We start from the raw sequence: 25,068 nt of genomic DNA on the forward strand, positions 1-25,068 counted from the left end.
TAGCCCATTTGGCGTAATGCCGTTTGGCATAACGCCATTTGGCATAAAAGCCATGTGGCATAGCGGTCATTTGGCATAATGGCCATTTGGCATAACAAATATTATGCACATTCTTACCAAGAATGCTGTTCTTCGTGTTATGCCAAACGGCATTATGCCAAATAGCCATTATGCCGAATAGACTTTATGTCAAATAGCATTATGCCAAATGTCCTTATGACAAATGGGGTAGAGCCCAAAATTTTGATGTGATATTATTTTAACTTTCCAATACAACAATGGCCCATCCTTCTGTATATTTACAGCTCAGGAATCTGAAATGGTATGCTTTGATGAGATCCTTTAGTTTTGCTGCTTCACATATATTTATCACTTGCATTGATTTTGTTTACTTTCGAAATTACGACGAAGCATCGAACGCAGGCTCTGCAAAACTATCGGTAGTCTCTAAAGTCGTCTATTTCATTTCCATTTTCTTGCTAAACGTTAATCATGAGTTGGATTACATTAATATTTGACCACTTCCAGCGGGACACCAGAATCCGATTCCGGAACATTAGCGGTTTAGATATGGTCTTAGACATTTTTCCTGCTTACCGTCCATTAGGTTATCGAAAAAGCCGTTATTTGATGTGTTATATGCATGGGTTTGATTCACTGTTACGATTGACCACTTTCGGTGGGATACCCGGGACCAATTCCACACTACTGGTTGTCCTAAATATGCTCTGTGACTATTTTATTGCCATCTGTTTATTAGCGTGGCGCTTCCGGCTGGACAGGACACAATACCGATATTAACTTATGTGGTCTATGCCTATTTTCTTGCTAACCGTTCATCAGATTATCGTAAAAGCCATGATGTATCGCATGCATGAGTTTGGTTCTCTTTTATATTTGGCCACTTTCGGCGGGACACTCGGAACCGGTTCCAAAACCGGTGATTCCAAAACGGTCTGAGACTATTTTCCTGATAACCGTTTATCAGGTTTTAAAAAATGCCACAGCTTGATGTGCCGAACGCATGGGTTTGGATCGCTTTTTTATTTGACCACTTCCGGTGAGACACCCTTATCCGGTTCCGGAACACTACCGGTTCTGATATGGTCTGAGACTATTTTCCTGCTTACGTTTCATTAGATTATCGAAAATGCCGCGGTTTGATATGCCGCATGTATAGATTTGTAGCATTTTCATATCTGACCCCTTCCTGGGGTACCGGTCCGGAATACCTAAATGGTCAAAACTCCTGAACGGCTGGACTGGTCCGAACCATTTTTAATAGGAAATAATGGGACCAGATTCCACGTCGAATGAACCATCGGTCATTAAAATCGGTTGAGGTTAACTGCCAAAAAGTGATGTGAGTTTTTTATCCACATACATACGCACGCACACACATACACACATACACACACAGACATCACCTCAATTCGTCGAGCTGAGTTGATAGGTGAATGTGACTCGACCCTCCGGGACATCTAACAAAAAATCATTATTGGAGTGAACATATAGCCTTTCCAGTACACTTCGTGTACGAGAAAGGCAAAAAAATCATGATAAAGTTTTTGAGCAACGCTGCAAGTTATTCCAAGGAAAAATTGCTTAAAAATTTTTTAATTCTGGAGAAATCCGTAGAGACTTTCTGAGCAAATCTCTTAGAAAATGTTTGCAGAAATTGCAGACAAAGATGCTGGTAGAATTCTCGAAGAAATTGTTCAGAAAATTTCTGGGGGATCCCTTGCGGATTTTCTGAAGGAATTTTAGGAAAATTTCCTGGAGATACCTCTGGAAGTATTCCTAGTTACAAAGCTTGAGGCGTTTGTCGAGACCTTGCTGACGGGAAGCAGTTTATCCCAAACTCTCCAGTCGAACGCTTGGATTGGACAGCGTACATTCAGCTTTGGTGTGATAAAAGAGGGTAAAAAAGGGCACGCGAAGCCAAATGAGTCGTGATAAATGGGGGAAATTATCCGGCATGATTAGCCAAACGAGCTTCATTATTTTACTTTAGAAAAGGAAATAATATATTCAGTTAAGACGTTCGTGGGCTAGGCGGTAACGTGTAGACTGTAGAGCTTGATTAAGGACCAAATATGAAAACATAGTCCAAGTAATGATGTTTTGCGAAGAAATGTTAGATTTATTCTATTTTGATGCTATGTAATCTAAATTTCGATTGTTGTTATGCTACAATGCATGACTTTCACTTTATGGAAAACTTTTTTACTTGTAAAAATTGCGGAGTTCAAGTTTTCATGAAATCAGGATTCAGTTCACTGCTTCATGATAGTTAATTTCTGAAACCATTCCACCACTCGTGAATTCCACCATCAACAGTGACAAACGCGCTCTATTTGGCTCCAACATAAATCGAGTTCGCTGCTCTGCTGAAATTCACTTACTCATATGTAATTTTCTTCAAATTCAATTTGTGACTGTTGGCGCTTGCAAGTCGAGCCGCATCGCATCGCATCGAATGCCGTCTCGTATGTGGGCGGTGGTGACACTGACTGACTGTTGTAACATACACGCGTTCTCCTTCGCTCGCTTGAAAGGATACATCCGGTTTGTATTGGGTCTTGGAGACAACCTGTTGCTGCGTTAGTTGACTTGGAAGACGCACGGAAGCATAAAATTTCCAACTCCGTTTCCGCTTGTCGTCGTCGTCGTCGATTCGAAGACGCTTGATTTGCTGCTGCTGTTGCTGCTACTTAGTATTCCAAATGATGGAATGTTGGGATAATTTGATTTGTGAATACGCTTCTGGTGGGGAATGTTATGTCAGTGTTGAGAAATGGGATGGCAACAGTTGGCAAGACTTCCATGTTTTACAATATGTTAACAATTGTACCACCTAAACACAGTACCCAAATATTTTACAATAATGTTTTGAACAAATATTCTTCACATTTTTATTAAATAAACAATAGCATAAAACGAGCTCACGGTAGGTAAAACCTATCCACAGTTGGTTCGAATAACTTTGCTGCAGCTCCAGAACTTGCTCTCGACGTCCGAATAGCAAAACTCATCTGTATCTCAAAATCTAATTGTTTCTTTCATTCTTCCATTTCAGAGTAATAACCAATTATTTCGTAGTATCGTTAGCAATGGCAGACATCATGGTGGCACTCTGCGCCATGACCTTCAACGCGTCCGTCGAGCTGTCCGGGAGGTAAGTCAAGCTATTCAACTTAAATCGACCAACCTGGCTAATCTTGATTGTACTTCGCCTTACTATCCAATTTCACTGTAGTAGAATCCCATCGTCCCAACGTAGGCTGACCAGATTTGTCCCGTTTAAATACGGGACACATTTCGGAAACTCAACAAACAGCAAATCAATGTCCAAAAACAGAGCTGCATGTTGTTAATAATGCTATTTCAGCTAGAAACAACGAACAATTGAGTCAAAAACGTTAACTATGCTCCAGTGATGAGTGTTTGAAAATTTTGTTGTCCCGTTAAATACGGGACGGATGGTCAGCCTATCCCAACGTCACACCGCACCAGCACGGCTTTCGCTACTCTTGCATGACATTCCAATTAGCTTGTCTGTGCCGTTCAATCTCGACAACTACCGTGCCCTGCAACAGCACCCAGTAGTAGTAGTAGTAGGAACGAAAATAAAGTCCCATATCAGATCCGTTTTTCTCCAACAACCTCACTTGTTTGTTTGCTTCAATGTGTATATTAAATTGTATTCAACATTGATTCGGTTGTGCTCTGCTGTCTAAGCTGGTACACTAGGGTGGGGTAAAATTGGCCAAATCTGGAGATTGAAACCTGTCTTCAGGGATGTACAAACATCTACGTGTTTGTTGTTTGTTTCGAGAAAGAAATTCCAGATAGAAATACTGTGACCCACTCTACTCTGGCACGTACTTGAGCCCAACTTCCGTTTGCTCCAATTCCTGGGAGGCAACACCCGGTACTGGAAATCAATAAACGGTATTGACGTAGCCTAAATTGAATTTGCATCTTTCTCATACACCTCTCCCCCAACTCTACCCTCCCACGCCGCCTCGCAGATATCCATCACAGTGTGACACTTTCTCATGTTGATTTTCCACTCTTTTTCTCTTTCATGTGTGCTTGTTTTTATTGAATACATTTTCATCACCGCCGCCAATTTATTATCGGATTTCATCGACGGAACACCAACATTGACCACCCCATCGGGCGTCGTCCAGGTGGCTGTTTGGACCGTTTATGTGCGACGTGTGGAATAGCCTGGACGTGTACTTCTCCACGGCGAGCATACTGCATCTGTGCTGCATTTCCGTCGATCGGTAAGTAAGAGTTGACACTACTGTTCATGTTTAATATGTTGCAACAGTGGTGTCTGGAATAGTACGAGTAGGAAACGTAATGATAATGTGGCTCTACCCCCATTTGGCATAATGCCATTTAGCATAAGGGCCTTTTGGTATAAGCTTTTTGGCATAATGCCGTTTGGAATACACGATGAACAGCCTTCTTGGTGAAAATGGGCATAATCCCTGTTATGCCAAATGGCCATTATGCCAAATGGCCGTTATGTCCAATGTATTTTATGCCAACGGGGTTTTGCCAAATGGTATTTTGCCACATGGGGTAGAGACGATAATGCTAAGGAATATGGTAAGAAATGGCAAGTGCAATTAAGGGAAGTTTAGGGCGAGTTGTTCAGATGAGAGATGAGGGGAGGGTTGGGACTAATCAAGGTTCACTAAATACTTTCTGGAGCTAAAACCGTCAGATATACAAGCATAACTTGTGTGTTTGAATGCAGTTCATGCTTGCACAGTCTCATGGAAATATGTGCTGTCAAGTAGTGGTTTTATTGTCTGGTTGAGAATCTCCAAGATCTCTGTTGAGTATAAGGTCACCGAATCTACAACGCTTTCAGTCTGGAGCGTCTTGAATCCCTTCTGATACCTTGAAACAACCCTGAAGTTCACCCGAAAGCCTATGATGTCCCTTAAAGGCTCACTGTTATCTATTTTTGAAACTCCCTGAAACCCTTTGAAAGCCACGTGAAGCTCACCGTAGCGCCTGTGAAGACCCTTGAAAACTTTTTTTTTAATTCTTCGCATCTTAAACCACTCTAAAACCTCTTACAATGCCCTGTAACGCATTGAAATTCCTTGAAACGCCTTCTAGAACCTCCTGGAACCTCCACAAAGCTCACTTGAAAGCCTCTTAAAATGCCTCTGAAACCCCCTCTAAAACCTATAAAGATCCCCTATGACGGCCTCCCAAAAGCCAACGGATATCATCTCAAACACCTTTAAAACTCCCTTGCAATCATGTATAAAGCTCAACTGAGGTCCTGAAGCGCCTTTGAAATCCCCTGAATCCTCTGTGCAGGTCACCTGAAAGGTTCTGAAACCCACGAAAAACTCTATGAAATCTCTTAGAACGCTCTAAAATATATTGAACCGTATTAAAACACCGCTGAAACCCCTTGAAGCTCCAGTGAAGCTTACCTCAGAGCCTGTGAAACCCCCTAAAAACCTTTGAAGGTCTTGAAACACCTCAGTACGCCCCCCTGCCTTGAAACTGCCTTGAAAGCCCTCGGAAGCCTCGCAAAAACCCTCTTCAAATCACCTAGCCACTTGCTTTCCGTAACCATCTTTTTAATCCTTAAATCCTATGATATGACAACTAGTCAGCCTAAAAGAAACCAATTTACTCCTTTGAAGCCGGAATTTTTCCAAGCGTTATTCTGGTGTTTTTTATACGTTTTTCTGCAGTTTTGGTGGTCAATATTTAGTATAAAAACGGTAGAATATTATACAGAATATTTTTTTTTCTGGATATCCTAGGTCATCCAAACTTTTCTTGAGTTTAGATCTTTAAGTCTATGGGTGTAACGGTAACTTCCCGGATTTGTGTGGCTTCGTGGTCGTGCGGCTAGTGTCACGTCATTATAGAACAGTTTGGACGACCCATAATGTCCCAAATGTTTATAACAAGCTAGTAGACTTCAGATTGCTTCAGTAACTGCGGTTGATCATGAAACGTTACTCAATATAACATATATGGCTACTGTTACGAGTGTAGACCTGAAGTTCTGAACTCCAAGGTAGTTTGGCTGACTTGGAATATCCCTATAGTGTCTATAAATGACATTGTAGATGTCAAGAGCTTCACAGATCTCAGTATGTTATGCAATGCTATTATTTGTGGCGAAAATACATAAAATTATTCTTGTAGATTTGAAGGACTTCAATATAGGACAGTTCGAAATACCTAGATTATCCCAGAATATAAAACACTTTTTGATATTCTTGACGAAGGCTTAATGGATACCTTTAAACGAAACCCACATTCAAGTTCAGCTTTTAGAACTACTGGTATGTCAATTATTTCATTTTTGCAAATTTCATGGTCCCAAATACAAATATCCTTATTTTTCTTTAATAGAGAACTCAATTAGCAACAACTTTGCCGAAGACGGTATTCTGTTTTATCGGATGGGTGAATTTATACAGACGTTTCTATGTTGGGGTCATATATGACCCCTCCGGCTGCAAAGGGTTAAGGACCAGTAATCTTAGCAATGCGAATAAACAAGACAGCAAGCTATGAAATTCGACAGAGAGTCGCGCTTAAGTAACAATGACAGCTGAACAACAGCTTATTCAGCTAAATTTTCCAACATCATCCGGCTTATTCATCTGTTGTATAACAATAATGTTTGTTGGGCATGTGTTGCATCTTTATAGGGCACTGCAAGAAATTCTCTCCTTCTTTTTTACTCTTACAGAAATTTTGTAAACAACAAGGCCAAGAAACGTCAAAATGCCATACACTTTCAAAACAATGCAGTGCTCTATGGGGAGTCTTCAAGCCGTGGTTTCAAAGATACATTTTTTTAAGTTTTTGACGTTTCGTGGCCTTGCTGTTTACAATTCGGACTTGAAAAAATATCATCAGCTTTCGGACTTAAAAAATGTTTGCCAGCCATCGGTGACTTGCTTTAATTTAAAATATGGAGTTCGCAAGCGTGGGAAGTGTGCTGATTTATGACTTAATGACGGCACGGTGGCACCCCTCCAGGAAGTCCTTTTGGGATTCCACATCAACAGGAACCCCAGGATTCTTTCGCGGTTTCTCTATAAATTTGTTCAAGGACTCTTTCAGGAGTTTCTTAAGGAATCCCCAGGATTGATTGATGAGAATCTCCCAGAAGTTCCCTCTAAGGTTCTTACAGGAGTTACTCTGAGATTCCTATAGAGGTTTCGTCTGGGAGTCTTCCAAGAGCTCTTACCAGGATTCCTCCACGAAGTAATAACGGGATTCTTACAGAGATTCTTTTCTGGTTTGCTTGAGGAATACTGTTTGAGATTGTTTCAGAAGTTCCTGGATTTTTTTTTGAAAATTCCTTCCGAATTTTCTCTAAAAAATATTTTCGAAGTACTTCTAGGATTACTCCTTCCAAGATTACCCCAGCAATTTTTCCTAAGGTTCTTCTAGGATTTTTTTCCATCCTTTCTCCACATTTTTTCTAGTATCCCTTTAGGATTTTCTGCTGTGATTCCTCAGGGAGCTATACCTGAAATTATTTTTGGGATTCCTTCAGAAATGCCCCCTGAGGTCATTCCAGGAGATTCTTCCGAGATTCCTTACAAGTTCCATACCAGAAACTTCTTTCAGGATTTCATCTGAGATTTCTCCTGGGACTACAAAGGGATTTCTTCCGGGATTTCTAATAGAGTTTCGGGATTCCTCCAGGAATTCCATCCAAGCTAGCTTCAGAAGAAACCCAGAAGGAACGTGCTGGAGTGTTTTTCCTCAAAGAAATCCTGTGAGTACTACATGAGGAATTTCATAAACCAAAACTCAAAATACTCCCTAATAAACTCCTTAAGAATTTCCATAAGAAACATCTGAAAGAATTCCAGAATGTCGGGGCCCGTGGCGTAGTTGGTCACACGTTCGCTTCATATGCAGATGGTCATGGGTTTGATTCCCAGCCCCGGCACTTTCAATTTTTCGCCAGTTGCTCTTCCCCCGAGAGCGGCAGACACTACTGACCCTCTTCTGAGCCCCATGGCTCAAACGGACCCGGATACCTGGACTACGGCGAACTGCTACTCATAATGGACCCTCAATCGGACTGGAAAGGAACAAAGGCCATCCATCATCATCCTTGTGCTCATCATTCTACCATGTATAGAGTAGAAAAGTGAAAGCAGCAGAAAGGGAACCAGTTCGATAAAGTTAAATAGCATACATCTAGGAGCTGTAAAAATGTAAGTGCAGCTGTCAATTGAAATCGCTCTCGTAGTGCCCTAGTGGACAAAAGAGCTGTAAATTAGGTTAAGTGAGTAAGAATAAAAAAAAAATCCAGAATGATCTTCCCGAGGAATTCCGGAAGGATCTGCAGGAGTTCTGAACGGAACTCTTGGAGGAAACCAGAAACCAAACCAAGAGGAATCTCGCAAGAAGTTTATGAAAAAAATCTACGAAGAAGTTCCTGAAGAAATTCCAGAAGCAATTCTGGACATGAACACAGAAAAATCCCGGCGGAATCTTGGAAGGAGTTCCCGAAAGTAGTTCCTGGAGGAATCCCAGAAGAAGTTTCCGGTGGAATTAGAAATTCTGAATTCTGAAAGAAATTCTTGTCTTCTGAAAGGATCTAATAAAGAATTCCTGAAAAAATCCTAACATCAAGGTCACGAAACGTCAAAAACAACCGCAGCTTTCAGGTTTAGGCTTTGATGATTCGGGAAATTTCCTCAGCTTCCCATGGGAGGTTGATTGAGTTTAAAATATGAAAAACCCAGAAGGAATTCGAGGAAAATTATTTCCAAGAAATTCCTTATGAAATTGTTGGAGGAATTAATCAAGGCATTCATGCAGGAACTTTTTGAGTTATTCCAATGCTATCATTAACTCCTGTAGGAATTCTGTTATAACCTTCTGTAGAATTTCCATTCCATGGACATAAGGAGGTTTCCAAAATGAACTTCCGGAGGAATTCCACAGGGATCTGTAGGAAATCCTAGAAGAACTCACGGAGAAATCTTCAATTCCAACAGGAATTCTGGATAGAGTACCTGAAAAAAAAACTGAAAATAGTTTCTGAATGAATCCGAAAGAGAGTCCTCAGAGGAATCCCAGAAGAAGTTTCCATAAGAAGTTCCTGAAAGACTCCAGTAAGAAGATATCATAGGAATCTCGAAAGGAAATCCCGGAGAAATCGCGGCAGAAGTTCCCAAAAGAACCGTGGAAGAAGTTCCTGCAGGGATACCGGATGAGGTTCTTAGAGGAATTTTCGAATGAATTCCTGGAGGAAACTCAGAAGAAACTCATAAATGAAGCCGGAAGAAGTTTCTGTAAGAATTCCGGAAGAAGTTCTTGGAAAAAAAACCGGGAGTAGTTTTTGGAGGAATCCTGAAAAGAGATCGCAGAAGATCGAAAATTCAGTTCGGAATCATGGGAGTAATCCTGGAAGGAGTTTCCGGAAGAATCGCGGAAGAAATTTCTAGAGGAATTCCAGAGCAGGATCATGACGGAATTCCGGAAAGAGTTTCCGTAGCAATCCCGGAAGCAGTTCGCGTAGGAATTCCCGTATAAATTCGGAAAGGAGTTCCAGAAGCAGTTTCTGAAAAAAAAAATCCCAGGAGTTCCTGGAGGATATAGGAAGAATTCAAGGAGAAGTTTTTGGCGGTTTTTGGAAGGATTTTCTGTATGAATTTTCGAACTCCGAAAGTAATTTCTTAAGAAATCTCAGAAGGAAATCCTCAAGGAGTCCTGCCGGAGTTTTGGAAGCAGTGTGAAAGGACTGCCTGAAGGAAATCCGATGTGAATTTCTGAAGCAATCCAGAAAAGAACTTCTGGAGGAATTCTGAAAGAAATCTCTGATGAAATTCCTTGAAGGTTCCTGAAATGAACTCAGAGTGTAATCTCAAAAGAAAATTCTTGAGAATCCCCAGAAAGAATGATGGAAGGAATCCATAAGTGAACATTCCTTAATAAAAACAGTAATATATCTCTAGAGGATTCCCGGGTCTCCAGTTAGCCTAGTGGTTAAGGCTTTTTTTTCCAAGTCATTTATTTAAGGCTCATATGTTTAACAAAAAACTTTACGGAGCCGATATTCTTGTAAAATAATTTCTTATTCTATAATCAATTTATAAATCAGTAAAGAGTTATGCGCGCGCATTTCTTCTTCACGCGAGGGCCGGAACCTGAGCTCGAACCGGATGCTGCAAATTGCGCCCTGCGTTGATCGGCTGTCGGGTTCCCCATCACTCCCTTTATCGCTTTCGCCACTTCTTCCAGTTTCTCCATTTGGGTCATCGGACGCCATTCGTCTCCAGAATCACAGGCGACAGATTGTTCCGCAACTTCCTCTATTATGTCCGACAGCTGATCCGCGCCTTCCAGTTCTTCGATTATTTCGACCTCCGATGATTTACGATTCGATTCCTCTGAAACAACAGCAGCATACGAACGAGGTTCCCTTCTGCTGTTGTTTTCCCGGCTGTTTCCGGATTTCGCGTTGAGGGCAGGAATCCTTGCGGTGTCCTACCGCTCGACACATAAAACAGACGTCCTTTAGCCCGTCGTAAAATACTCGCCCCTTCCAGTTTCCGACATCTATCGCTGGTGGTATATCACTCTCCACATCAATGTACACGCCACGCACGCCATTGAAAACATGTCCGAGTCCGGAGTCCGGGGGGAATTTTTCGTGGACTATTTGTTCTATTTTCCCGTACTTCCCGAGTACCGTCGACAAACTGTCATCGCTCAGCTCCGGTGGTAAGTCGAAAATTCGAACATACTGTACATTGGCTCCAGCGATGCACATACGCACTTCCACCGCCAGTCCATTTGTATACACGAACTTCTTAGGGGCCGCGTTGGTTCTCAAGCATTCCTTCATCGCTTCCGTAGATAAGAACTTTATAAACAGCGATCGATCCTTGGCTGTTTTATAAACTGATTCAATCAGCAACACATCCGTATCCAACGATTTTGTGAAAATCGCTATCTCCAACCATGACGGTCGAGGGCTACCCGGTGGGAAACGGAACTGTGCGGTATTAATTATCTCGCACATTTCGATTGCACCAAAGAGGAGCTGACGGACGACGCAACGGTGAACGACCGGGAGACAAAGCACGATACGGTTTGCACAATCGGATGGCAAAAATAAAGCAAGCTACAAAGCGCACATTTGCTGGCGACCGTATCCGACGGCAGCTGCGATACAACTGAGTGGTTAAGGCTATGGGTCGCCAATCTGGAGACGGCGGGTTCGATTCCCGTTCCAGTCGGGAAAATTTTCGTGACTCCCATAGCATAGAGGGCATAGTGTATCATTGTACTTGCCTCACAATATACAAATTCATTTAATGGCAGGCAAATTAAGTCCTTCAATTGATAACTGTGGAAGTGCTCAAAGAACACTAAGTTGAAGCGTGGCAGGCAAAGTCCCAGTGGGGACGTAGAGCCACGAAGAAGAAGAAGAAGAAGAAGGAGAAGGATTCCCGGGAGAAGTTCCTGTTGATCCAGATGGATCCAGTTTTCGAATTTCAGAATTCTTTGAAGAGTCCCAGAGGGAAGTTCTCAAGGAATCTTAAATAATCCCGGGGAAAAAATCTGATTAGAAACTGCCTGCTATCTCGGATGAACTTTCTGGAGGAGTCCTGGAGAAAGTTTGCAGAGGAACTGCGGTAGAAACTCTGGATGGAAATCTTGTGGCACGCCATGAACATGAAATAGGCGTGGGACAATCTTCGGAGTCTTCGGCACGCGCATAGCAGATCCACCCGGAAAATTAGTCTACTGAGAAGACTCAGCAGTATATGAACGAGCTGTTCATGACTTAAGTCACCAGTTGGCGGATGTCGGATTCAAGTATGATGTGGCACAAATTTCTCAAATGGAGGAGAACGTGCCTCTTGAGCCGACCTACTGATGATGAGGCTCTGCTGGCCAGTCAAATCATGAAAAACCTGCCGGAAAAAATACGATCCGATGATGTTCGGCCTGAATTCATCCGGCATGAGAACATCGTTAACGCGATGCGAAGCAGGGCGGAGAAGCGTTACTGTGCAAGGCCAATCAAGCACAAATGTCCCAAATGGAGGACAACGTGCCTCTGGCGCCGGCCTTCAGATACCAATCAAAGACCAAATATCGGCAGTAGTCAAGCCAACGTGAGGTGCTACCGGTGCAGAAAAATGCATCACTTTGTTTCCCTTGACTCTGGCGCGCTGGAAAGTACTACTACTGCAGAAGTACTAGCAGTTCAAGGCGGTTATCTTCAATAGGAAGCAATCAGTGAAGTACTAGATTGAAAGTAGTGAGCTGGATTTTTGTATGGTGAGATGATCAATTCTCCATTTCTGCAATGAAATGGCGCAAACAGCGTGGGTTATATGATTTCTTGACTAATTTGATGCTGTTTGAGCAAAAGTTTGGGTAACTGCATTGTTGTATTATTTATTTCTTGCAACTTCAACAACACAGTACCCAAACTTTTGCTCAAACAGCATCAAATTAGTCAATAAATCATATAACCCACGCTGTTTGCGCCATTTCATTGCAGAAATGGAGAATTGATCATCTCACCATTCAAAAATCCAGCTCACTACTTTCAATCTAGTACTTCACTGATTGCTTCCTATTGACAGACAAGCATCTGCTTGGATATCTCCGATACTGCTCGGTGAAAAATATGTTCTCCAATTATAATATTGTTGTTCCAGCTAAATTGATGTCGGAAATAAATTCATTGACTTCCGCTGACTTCCCTAGGCCTTAAACATTATATCGGAAGTAGTGCGCTGTATAGGTAATTCCGACGTAATATTTAAGGCATAGGAAAGTCAGCGAAAGTCAATGAAGTTATTTCCGACACCAATTTAGTGCTTGATCCACAATATTTTTTTTTTCCTCCCCTGTTGGGGAAATTAAGCCACTGCGTCCAATAGGCTGAACTTTTGTGGCATGATCCACAATATCTACAGCTCGTAAAATCGAATCCGGGGTGAACTTTTATGATTCTACTCATCCTCCAGCTTTGCGATAGTAGATCTCTTTTTTCCACCAAGTCGATCATTCCAAGACGGATTGTGAGATTTGATCCTTGGGCCGAAGTTGCAAGCTCAACAGATAATCCCTTTTCCATTGTCTCCGGAAGAGCTCTCTTAGGGATTGCAAGTACAGCCATTGATACAGTCGGTCTATCGAGACTTCGTCGTTGGTTGACTCCCGTGGAAAGGAGGCCGGACAGAAAGTGACCAGGAGTGATTACTTCTTGATTGGATTGGATAAGCAGGAATCGAAACCTATGACCTTGAGTTTGGTATTGTTTCCCGGTTGGTATCCTTCAGAGTCCTTTTGATGTGGTAGTTGGTGCTTTTGACTGCAGCCTCCCAAAGGCCGCCGAAATTAGGTGTTCTGGAGGTGATTGATGGCTTCTCGGTTCGGTGAACCGGTGGAAACGCTTCGCTGGACAGCCATCAAGAATTGACATTGCTTTGGTCGCCATGCAAACGAATACAGTGGTTTACCTTGGCCTTGATAAGACATGATTTGCATGTTTGCAATGGTCCTCCATTGCAAATACAGGAATGCAGGAGCTTTTGATGATAGACCTTGATATTAAGGTTCGTGATTAGGTGCTTGGATAGTATCATTTGGTGTTTACTGGAGAAAGGAAGGTGTGATAATGCAGCCTCTCTCCGACATCCATGCTTCCGTGCTGGTAGACAGGATTCACTTTGGAAGTTCATTGGCACGGTTGGTTGGTTTTCGCGTAATGACCTTTCCCGAGCAGAAGGGAATAGCAAAATAACAACTACAAAATAACTTAACCTGTTTTTATATCTTGTTTTGTTATTATTAACTTATCAAGGAATTACTTTTCCATAACATGTTTTGTTCGATAATCTTATTTTGTTATTGTCCAGCTGCACCCATTAAACATTATTTAAATAACATGTTTTGTTATGGATCTAACTAAGTTATTATTGTGACATTGAGAATGTACATATATTTGATAAACAATATCACAACAATAACAAGTTTTTAAATTGTAACTACAACATTGAAGATTTACGTTCTTTAAAGCATTCCGTACATATTACCTAATAATTCTAATTATTATTCTTCTCAGCTTATTATTTTATGAACACTTCGAAAATTATGTCCTGTTTTTTATTATTTTTTGTATCCAGTTGCATATAGTCGTATCCGTGCCATAGAAAATCTCAGAGTGTTGGTGGATTAGTAGTTCCTCGGAAATAGTTAGACTCATATGTTATAATTCGCAATAAAGATAACTCTACCAAAAAAAATTTGCTTTTGGTTTGTTATCAATAACTTTTGGAGATCAAAATTTGTTATTGAAATATTTTCTAAATTCATTGTTATTAAGTTGATATTGACACAAACAAAACATGTCATTGAATTGGTCTTCCAGGAACATTTTTTTTGTTATGATATTTGTTATTTTGCCGCTTATGACACGCAAGTTTATAACAAAATATGTTATGTTAATAACATTAAAATAACTGATTTCATTATTCAGTTATTTTGCCAAAATAACGCATTTTGTTATGCGACTGTTATTTTCTTCTGCTCGGGTTAGTAGGAAGTGATTTATGTTGCGCCATCAAGAACGCCTTCATCGCTACCGGCGAGAATAATTTGGGAGAGCTACTCATCCGAAGAAAGCGATGGATCACAGATGATACCTGGAGGAAGATAAAGGAGCGAAGAAACATCAAAGCCGCGATAGAGTGAGAGAAAACACGAGAAGCCAAAGCCGTAGCCAGTCAGCGCTATTTGGCTCTCGAGAAGGAAGTGAAACGCTCATGTAGACGGGACAAATAATCGTGGGCGGACTCCCTTGCCGACGAAGGCGAAAAAGCCGCAAACACCGGCGACTTCCATCTCCTCTACGATGTTTCACGTCGCCTTAGTGGGACTAAGATGAATGCTAGGATGCCCGTGAAAGACACGTCTGGACAGTTACTGACCAACCCGGCTGACCAGTTGAAACGCTGGTTCGAGCACTTTGCAAACCTTTTTCAAGTGTCGGTCACGCCATCAACATCTCAGCATGATCCGCCAAGGGTTCGACGCATTACCCATGTCAACACTGAAGCTCCATCATTGCAGGAGATACAAACAGCCATCCGTAGCATGAAATCGAACATGGCCATGGGGTCAATTGCAAATCAGCCGAGATGCTTAACGTTGATCCGGTATTATCTGCACAACTGTTGCATCAATTATTCTGCAACATATGGGGACCCGTGCCATTCCCAGTCGACTAGAAGCGAGGCGTCTGAGTAAAGGTACCCTAAAAATATGTCCTGGTTGTATGCGGGGTATCATGTTGCTGTGTATCGTAATCAAAGTCCTCTGCAAAGTGATCCTTAACCGGATCCAGGAGAAGATTGACAAACTCTCCGACGGCAGCAAGTAGGATTCCGTGCCGGAGGATCCTGTGTGGACCATATTGTCCGTCGCTCCGTATCATCTTGGAGCAAATCAACGAATTTCAAGAATCTCTCTACCTGATGTCCATTGATTACGATAAAGCTTTCGACCGTATCAATCACGAAAACGTGGGAGGAGCCCTCGTTCCTGAGAATCGGTCTTATTGAACCACAGTACAGGGCATTTTCGTGCAGAGTACTGCACAACGATGTTTTGTCCGATCCCATCCGGGTCGTTGCTGGAGTGAGGCAAGGATGTATACTATCACCGCTACTGTTCCTCATCATAATCGACGAGATCCTGGTAGGTGCGATTGACCGTGAGCCAAATCGTGGATTGCTGTGGCAGCCCATTACCATCCCGACCAGAAGCTCCTAACAAGATTATTACAAAATTGTTACAACCGTTGTTAGAAATAACATAATTTGATATAATTTTGTTGTAAGGATTCGTATATGTGAATAACCATAACAAAATTTGTTATTATTTTAAAAACAAAATTATAACAAAACTTGTATTATTTATTCAAACAGATTGTTGAATAACTATTAAGAAAATGAATTGCTACCTTGTTTTATACTACTCAACCCTAAATGAAATTAAAACAAAAGATCATCATAACGGTAAAAATAACTAACATCCCACGAAGAGAAAGCCACTTTGGCCTTGAATGATTGTATTTCATTGTATCTCGCTATATAAGTCTTATATACTAGCTAATCATTATAATGTAAAACTAAATCACTAATACTAATGTCATGCGCCCTATAAAAGTAAGCCCCCATTCTCGAAGTAGAGTCAGTTCTTGTGAAACCTACCACCTGTGCGTACCGAACGAATATCAAGTGCCAGTCCGAAGATCCCCTAGTGAAACCCCACGCGTGTGTTGGTCCCCAGTCCCAGTGTATACAGTCCACTCTAAACGTTGAAGGTCGGCCCGCGGATTTCGAGCGAAGTGAATTCGGGGTCAGAAAACATTACTCCATTGAACACAGATATATAACAGCATTTGTTACATTGTGCATAACAAAATTTCGTAACACATTTATTGTTATATTTGCTACATTGTATGTAACAAAATTTCAAAATTTGTTAGTTTTTTTGTACTGACTCGAAATAGTTTGATCATTTTTGTAATATTGACTACTCGAGTCAAAAGCCATAAAACAAAATTTATAGCACACATTTAGAACGCAACGCTAAAACCGTCATGTTTTAACACCGCCTCCTCTTCCGTTACGCTTTTTTTTGTATGAAAGTCCTAAAATTTTTGTATGGACCGTATCGCTCGGTTGTACTTACTTTCCCCTCTTCCTTGAGCGACGCGTAATTTCAGGAAGGCGTCATATTTGTTTCAAAAATTGCAACAGAACTTGTTTTCATTTAGTTATAATCTGCCAAATTCTTCCCAAACCAGCAGTGCTTTAAAGCTACTATCGTTATGCGATATCATTACAGCTGGAAGATGTAATAAAAAAAAACTGTTGGGATATCACCATGGCTTGTCGGATGTAAACATTAGCTGTAAGCTGTAAGCTGGAATATAACTGGAAATCAAATACTTCACTGATATCTTTTTTTCTATTTTTTGGGGTTCTTATATTGCACTCTAATCCAAAACCGGAATAGTTTCCGGAGGATGTGCCAATCGAATAAGAATCCTCACCAACAAAACAGCTGATTCCATAGAGTACGCTTTGGTACTGTTGCAGCGCTTTGTAGCGTTTTAAGGTGAAACATCAAGAAATCCCATTTCAATTTTGCATACAAACTTTAGAAGCACAAATCTGATGAACGAAGCATCGAATCAAGCCGCATTTGTTTATCCTGGCTTTGCTCACTTGTAGAAAGAGGCACACGGAGACAAATTTCGTTCGTTTGAAACAAAAATATTCATGTTTATTCAGTAAACTGATAAAATATTTAAAACTAAAATATTAATTTTTAAAACAAACTCAATTACATATTGATTTCTCCAATACCCATTGAAGTGCCCCCCGTTCCGCCGTCGAGAACATAAACAAAACTCTCAAGTCCCAGCTGCATCACCCAACAAGATTTCCTCTTGCAAAAAAGGCAAGTTTCACCAAAAGTTTCCACGAAATCCCATTGATTTCGGGAGCGTATGTTATCTACATGATGTTGGCATTGAAAGTGCCACGCGGGAAGTGGATTTTCCTACAGAAGGAAATAATTCTGTAAATTTGATTGGAAAACAAATATTTCCGTAGGGCCGACCTGCCACAAAAAAAACAAAAATTTTTACATTTGTTTCTAACATAACCAGTCAGAAGATACATGTTTGTTTCAAAAATGGATTGAATTTGCTTCAAATGTGACGTTCGATTTGCTCCAAACAGTTTTATTTTTGTTGCCAGAACAAATTGACAATTTATTTGAGTTTACCTGAAATATTTTTGATTTTACCATGCTTTTTTCTGCGTGCAGCTTTTCCAAATCTAGAGCATTTGTTTACGAATTTTCAAGATTGGTGCTCTTGAAAACGTGAGTAGGGAGCCAAGTCGGCCATTGTGACAATCATATTTGTGTTCTCTGAAGTTTCTCCTTAAGGCCCCTTAGCGTGTCAGCTCAAATTTTGCTCTTCTTATTTGATTCTTATTCCAAACAGTCATCAAGCACGATAGTAGTTGTGTAGCCTTTCTATACCAATTCCATAAACAAACAAACAAAAATAGCACCTCTTTGTCTCGGTACCTCCAATGTAAACATTTCGAGAATATGAATCATTTGAAAGCAACTCAAGCAGTAAACTACTCTACTTCAATGAATAACAAGGAAACATATCCAAATGTCACGAAAAATGTTAGATGTTTTATGTAGGGTATCGCGCCACTTGGGCGGTGGCTTCTATATTCGTCTGTTTTCCACTATAACTCAGTTAATTTTGAACCAATTGACTTGAAATGTTGTACACGGGTAGATACTATACCTATCTCACCACATTCCAAAAGTTGTGTCAATTGGTTCAAATTGGACTGAGTTATAGTGGAAAACAGACGAATATAGAACTTCAGACTCTAGTTTAATTTAAAAACACTTCACTAATACTTTACTTTTGCAAAAGAAAATAAAAAATGAATAACTCTTTTAAAGAAAAACTAGAAAGGACGAGCAAATTCCTTTTAATTCTACTACTGTGCTTATCTTCGGACAGATAGGCCTATTTCGTCTGTGACTTACAGACTTCTTCAGTGTCAAGTGCTCGACTGAAGAAAACCTCGCATTCGTTGTGGTATTTATACTAGAAGTGTATGTGTAGGTACGTGTGTGGGTAAAAATGTAGGTACAAAATTGTAGGTACAGTTTTGTAAAAAAAAAAAAAAAAAAAAAAAGGGGTGTATCTACCTGTTAGAAAACAGGGTGTCAATAAGATACCTAAAGCTAGGAAAATTCCTACCGATTTGGTAGGTAGTCAATTGGTGTTTGTTGTGTTATTTTTTCCTGCCGATTTGGTAGGTAGTCAATTTGTGTTTTGTGTATTGTGTAATGTTTTGTGTGTGTTAGGTAAAAATTTAAACAGCCACGTGTACCCATTGCCCTGATCCTTGTTAAGTAGTTTTTTATTGTTTTGTTTGTAAATTTCTAAACTTTCTGCAACATCAAGTTTCCATGGGTTTGTAATGTGTCGTAAGAGTTTAATATTTGAAGTATTCAAAAAATGTCCTTCATTGAAAATATGTTCAGCAACTTTAGATTTAAAATGGTGAACGAGTCCCTTGTCTGTGTCTTTGTGTGCTTTTGATACTTCCGTTATGTGTTCTTTGAATCGTGTGTTGAGTGTGCGTTTTGTTTGTCCTATGTATATTTTGTCACAGTGATTACATGTTATTTTGTAAACACCAGATTTTGTTAAGTTGTCCAACGGGTCTTTCGTAGATCCTAAGAGAGTTTGAAGTTGGTTAGCTTTGCTTGTGAAAACTAATTCAAAACCAAACTTTCTGAGAATTGGTCGGAGTTTTTTGGTGTCATTGTTGTAGTTCACAATTATCCGTTTAAGTGTAGGTTCTGTCCGTGTCAGTGTAGTCAAAGAACGTCTGTATTGTTGTTGTGTCTTTTTGTTGATGATCTGTTGTATTGTTTGTTTTGTGTAACCGTTCAACTGTGCTGTTTCGAAAATGTAATTAAGTTCTTTCGTTTTTCCTGTTTCACTAAGTGGAAGTGTCTGCATTCGATGTATCATGTGATTGAAGGATGCAATTTTGTGTTGATGTGAGTGATTTGATGAATTTGGAATAGTGCGTTGAGTGTGTGTCGGTTTTCTGTAAATTTCGAAGGAAAGTGTTGATTCTTGTTTTACGATGAGTATGTCCAAAAATGGTAGTTGGTTGTTCTGTTCAATTTCACAAGTGAATTCGATGTTTTTGTGTGCATTATTGATATTGTTCAAGATTTCAGGTAAAAGATGTTTCTTAACAATGCTAAACACGTCGTCAACGTATCTCCACCAGACTTCAGGAAGCTGTTTGTTGTTTTCTAAGCGTTTTTCCAAATTTGCCATAAAAATTTCACTTAAAAATGGAGAAAGTGGATTGCCCATGGGGGCACCATTAAGTTGTTTGTAGGTTTCATTTCTGAACGAAAAATAATTTTCTTCCATACAAAGTTTGGTTAATTTGATGTATGTACGAACTTTCTTAATCCAATCTGAATCTGAATCTTCATATTGGTTCAGAAGCCAATCTTCTAGTAGGTTAATGGCCTCTTTAACTGGAATGCTTGGAAAAAGTGATTTAACGTCGAATGAAACTAAAATTTCATCGTCGTTAACGGATAAATTCTGTACTAGTTCTGTGAATTGTTCGGAATTCTTGACAGATCTACTGTGAAATTTTTTAGGCATGTTTTGGAATTCTTGTACTAAATATTTGGCAATTTTGTGTGTAGGTGAACCAATGGCTGAAACAATCTCACGCATTTCATTTCCAGGTTTATGAACTTTGGGAAGTCCTTTTATTCTTGGCAATGAAGGGTTAGATTCTTTCAGGCTTTTAATGACGCTTCCTAAAACTGGTGTAGACTCTTTGAGAGTTTTGTCAACACGTCTTACCAATCCTGGAAGAGGATCAGTACGTTGTTTTCGGTAAGGTCCATTTTGAATCTTGTTATTCATTATTTCATCATAGTCCTCTTTGTTCATGATTACTGTTTTGTTTCCTTTGTCAGCTTTCAGATAGAAAACTGGTTTCTGGTTAAGTTCTTTGATTATTCGTTGTTCTTTCAGGTGTTCTTTGTTCAATTTGTTTTGTTGTGTGTTTTGAATAGTGTTAGCTGTTTGTGTTCTGATTTCTTGAATCTGTGGTGTCTGTAAATTGTTCGTGTTGATAGCTGTTTCAATGTCGATTATGGTTTGTGTTGAATCTGGTTTAGAGTGTACTGCGTAGTTAAGACCTTTGTTGAGAAGGGTCAACTGTTCTTCCGTAAACTGTTCGGAAGAGCGATTGACCACTAACCCAGTTAGTTCTTGTGTTGTGTTTTGTGGTTGTGTAGAAGAACATGTAAACTTTGGATTTTGCATCTTTAATGCTTTAAGTTTTTTATCTAGTAATTTCCTTTTTCTTTCTGATTCACAAAATTCTGCAACTTTTACTTTTGTTAGAAAATTAGGGAAAGATTCAGGATTATCTTTCGCTAACTTTAAATGGAGAGAATAACATTCCAAAGTTTTCATGTTGATCTTGCTGTGTAGTTTTTTGATGCTTTCTTTGATGAGTGTTTGTTCAAGTGTCTTTACTATGTTGGGGTTTGTGGCTGTTTTAACTTTTACCTTGTGACTTACGGGAGTAAGCCTGTACTTTATACACTTCTTGAGAAACGCGATATCCTTGTGTAATCCTGCGATGGTCTTCTTCAACTCGATGAACTTATTCGGCTCTGACTTTGGCTTGGTTGCCATCTTCACTTTACTATTACTTTAGAGCTTTTAGTAGAACTTGTTACTTCAGACTCTAGTTTAATTTAAAAACACTTCACTAATACTTTACTTTTGCAAAAGAAAATAAAAAATGAATAACTCTTTTAAAGAAAAACTAGAAAGGACGAGCAAATTCCTTTTAATTCTACTACTGTGCTTATCTTCGGACAGATAGGCCTATTTCGTCTGTGACTTACAGACTTCTTCAGTGTCAAGTGCTCGACTGAAGAAAACCTCGCATTCGTTGTGGTATTTATAATAGAAGTGTATGTGTAGGTACGTGTGTGGGTAAAAATGTAAATGTAAATGGGTAAATTTTTACCTAACACACACAAAACATTACACAATACACAAAACACAAATTGACTACCTACCAAATCGGCAGGAAAAAATAACACAACAAACACCAATTGACTACCTACCAAATCGGTAGGAATTTTCCTAGCTTTAGGTATCTTATTGACACCCTGTTTTCTAACAGGTAGATACACCCCTTTTTTTTTTTTTTTTTTTTTTTTTACAAAACTGTACCTACAATTTTGTACCTACATTTTTACCCACACACGTACCTACACATACACTTCTAGTATAAATACCACAACGAATGCGAGGTTTTCTTCAGTCGAGCACTTGACACTGAAGAAGTCTGTAAGTCACAGACGAAATAGGCCTATCTGTCCGAAGATAAGCACAGTAGTAGAATTAAAAGGAATTTGCTCGTCCTTTCTAGTTTTTCTTTAAAAGAGTTATTCATTTTTTATTTTCTTTTGCAAAAGTAAAGTATTAGTGAAGTGTTTTTAAATTAAACTAGAGTCTGAAGTAACAAGTTCTACTAAAAGCTCTAAAGTAATAGTAAAGCGAATATAGAAGCCACCGCCCAAGTGGCGCGGTTCCCTAACAAGCTAGAAATGATCGAATTATTTTGGTACGCTCTCCCACTGTTTATGTTTGCTGCAACAGCAGTGCTGGCGGACCGCTTGGTGAAGATTTCGTAAATTATAATGCTTTGCTTATTTCACTAACAGTTGTGGTAAAAAAGTTAAAAAATAATCACCCCACAAATTATTTTTGATATTTTGACGCATAACCAATGTGTTTGACTAAATTTTTTAATTGATTTCGATCAATTTCATTGATGCTTTGGCCAGCAGGATCGACATCACTGCGTGCAATGATCGATGATTGTGCGCGCCAAAAGACATCAACGCGCTGCCGTCGTCGTCGTTGGTACTGCGGTGGGTGGTAAACACCGCCAAACACATTTTAGTGCGGTCGAAACAAATCGTTAAAAATTTCTACTTTCGAGTGAAATAATGCTTGGTAATCGTGATTACTTGCAAAGAGGCTTGTATTTGAAGTAGTGTGAATACATTTTTATGCCGAATATCTCGCGTGAAATTGATTATTTTATAGAATAAGATAAGTGTCGATTTTTTGCAATGTATTGGTGCAATGTTGTGTAAAGTTGATTTCGGTCAATGATTTTGAAGAAGCCATTTTGCGATGACACGCTAAGGGGCCTTAAAGTACATTATTTCTGCTGGAAGCTGTAGTGAAGAACCTGTTGACGCAACAGCACAGTATTTGATAGATGATGTTGGGTAAGTTTTGTGGCACAATTGTAAAGTCTTGTCTGATGTTAAACAAAACTAGTAAGCATTGACAAACTTCCCCTTCATCAGATCATTAGCTTTTCATTCTTCTCTGCTAACCTGAAATTTGTACAGTAGACGTTCGATAACTGCAACATGTTTACGTTTCACTTAGCGAATGAAAATCCGATAACTGCAACGCCTGACATTGTCAACAAACCATCAACTGAAGTTAAATGAACGTGAACTTCATCCGACTGTTCATTTGGGCTAACATGGCGTACCATTTTGGCGGTGCGATAACTTTAAATTTGTTGCACTTAACGGACTTGCAGTTAAAAAGTATTGCAGTTAAACCGCTTGCATCGACCAAGCGTCTACTGTACGTCACGCTAAAATTGGAAATTTTCAACCCTCCCTGCCTCCTCTAAACGTGACGATAAACTTAATGGATGACCCGTTATGTGATAGATTCCATTTCATTGCTTAAAATATAAAAAAGTGGAATATAACTAAGTTATATCTACAGCTGTTATCATATCTGCATATGTTATAATTGTGATAGATTAAAACAAAATCACTAACGTCAAAAGTCTCTTATATGTACGTCAACGAGCTCAATGTGACGTCATACTACCTCGCTCGTGTGCGTCTGACAAACAAGGATTCGAATGAGGAAACTGGCAATACGAAGAACTAGTAAAGCTTCTATCACCCGTAAAGGTTCAAATCCCGTTCACTAGTAAAGGTTCAAATCCCGTTCGGATCTGAAAATTTTATAACGTACTGGAAACTATTTTTTTTTATGTTACCTACTTTTTCTAAAAATAGAATAGCACACTAAAAAATATTTACCCAAAAAATGAGTATAAAATAGTTTTTACCCTAAAAGGTTGCCGAAGAATTACCACACAGTTTGTTATAATTTTGTTAAATTCTATCATATTTCATGGAACAAGTTTTGTAATACTTTTGTTATGATCATAACAAAAGTTATTATATTTTTGTTCTTTTCTTGTGGGAACTTTGTTAGAATTTTTGTTATTTTAACTACTAACGGTACATGTTTTATAACAACCCTTGTTATAAAAATTTATTGTTACAAAATAACACAGCTTGTTATAATTTTGTAATGTCCATCTAGTCGGGATGGCGCACCTAAATGACTTCGAATTGGCTGATGACGTTGCTCTCCTAGCTCAACGGCGCTCTGATATGCAGAGCAAGCTCGATGATCTTGCCAATCGCTCCTCAGCGGCAGGTCTTACCATCAACGACCATCAACGTCAACAAGACCAAATCGTTGGATGTAAACACGGTCAACTCTTCCAGCTCTACGGTAGCTGGGCAAGCAGTGGAGAATTTTGATAGCTTCCAATATCTTGGAAGCCAAATGGCTGCTGATGGCGGCATCAAGATCGACATAGGTGCACGGATCAAGAAGGCGAGGGCTGCTTTTGTGAGTTTAAGAAATGTATGGAAAAACAACCAGATTAGTCGACGCACCAAAATCCGAATTTTCAACTCGAACGTGAAATCTTTGCTGCTATACGCCAGTGAAACCTAATGTGTATCAGTGGAGAACACTCAATGACTGCAGGTCTTCATCAATAGATGCCTGCGGTATGTAATTCGTGCATGCTGGCCTCCCAATTGGATTCCCGACGTGGAGCTCTATCGTCGATGTCATCAAAAGCCGACAACGACACAAATTCGGGAGCGAAAGTGGAGGTGGGTTGGTCACACTCTACGCAGGGGCGTGAACAAAATCTGAAAGCAAGCGTTAGACTGGAATCCTCAAGTAATTATAGATGGCGTATGAAGGCAAAACAGGCTATGAGAGTGTCGGACAACAAAATCCGACCCAGCCAACCGCAACTTCCAGACCCGCACTGTCCCTTGGCACACCGTTATCAATTTGTTTACTGCAATTCAGCGGCACGCGGTGTTTGTCTTCAATCTCTCGATATATTCCCATCAGGCCGGAGTCCGGCCGCTGGACCGAACTGACTGATGTTTGTTTTGTTTGGATGGGATTTTTGCACCCGATTGGGAGTTTCTACACCTCAGCGGCAGGGGGAC

At 39.9% G+C, this 25,068-nt stretch overlaps 1 protein-coding gene across 2 annotated transcripts in view; it reads left to right on the plus strand.

Annotated features, from left to right (window-relative positions):
- LOC109431331 (serine-rich adhesin for platelets-like) overlaps positions 1 to 25,068 on the plus strand; it is a 339,832-nt gene that overhangs the window by 140,795 nt on the left and 173,969 nt on the right. For both annotated transcript variants that reach the window (XM_062847009.1, XM_062847010.1), the window contains exons 3-4: positions 3,080 to 3,178; positions 4,197 to 4,295. In XM_062847009.1, the coding sequence (XP_062702993.1) occupies positions 3,080 to 3,178; positions 4,197 to 4,295 (198 nt within the window). The remainder of the gene's footprint in view (positions 1 to 3,079; positions 3,179 to 4,196; positions 4,296 to 25,068) is intronic.

This window comes from Aedes albopictus, chromosome 1, assembly GCF_035046485.1.
Source record: "Aedes albopictus strain Foshan chromosome 1, AalbF5, whole genome shotgun sequence".
Taxonomy (NCBI): Eukaryota; Metazoa; Arthropoda; class Insecta; order Diptera; family Culicidae; genus Aedes; species Aedes albopictus.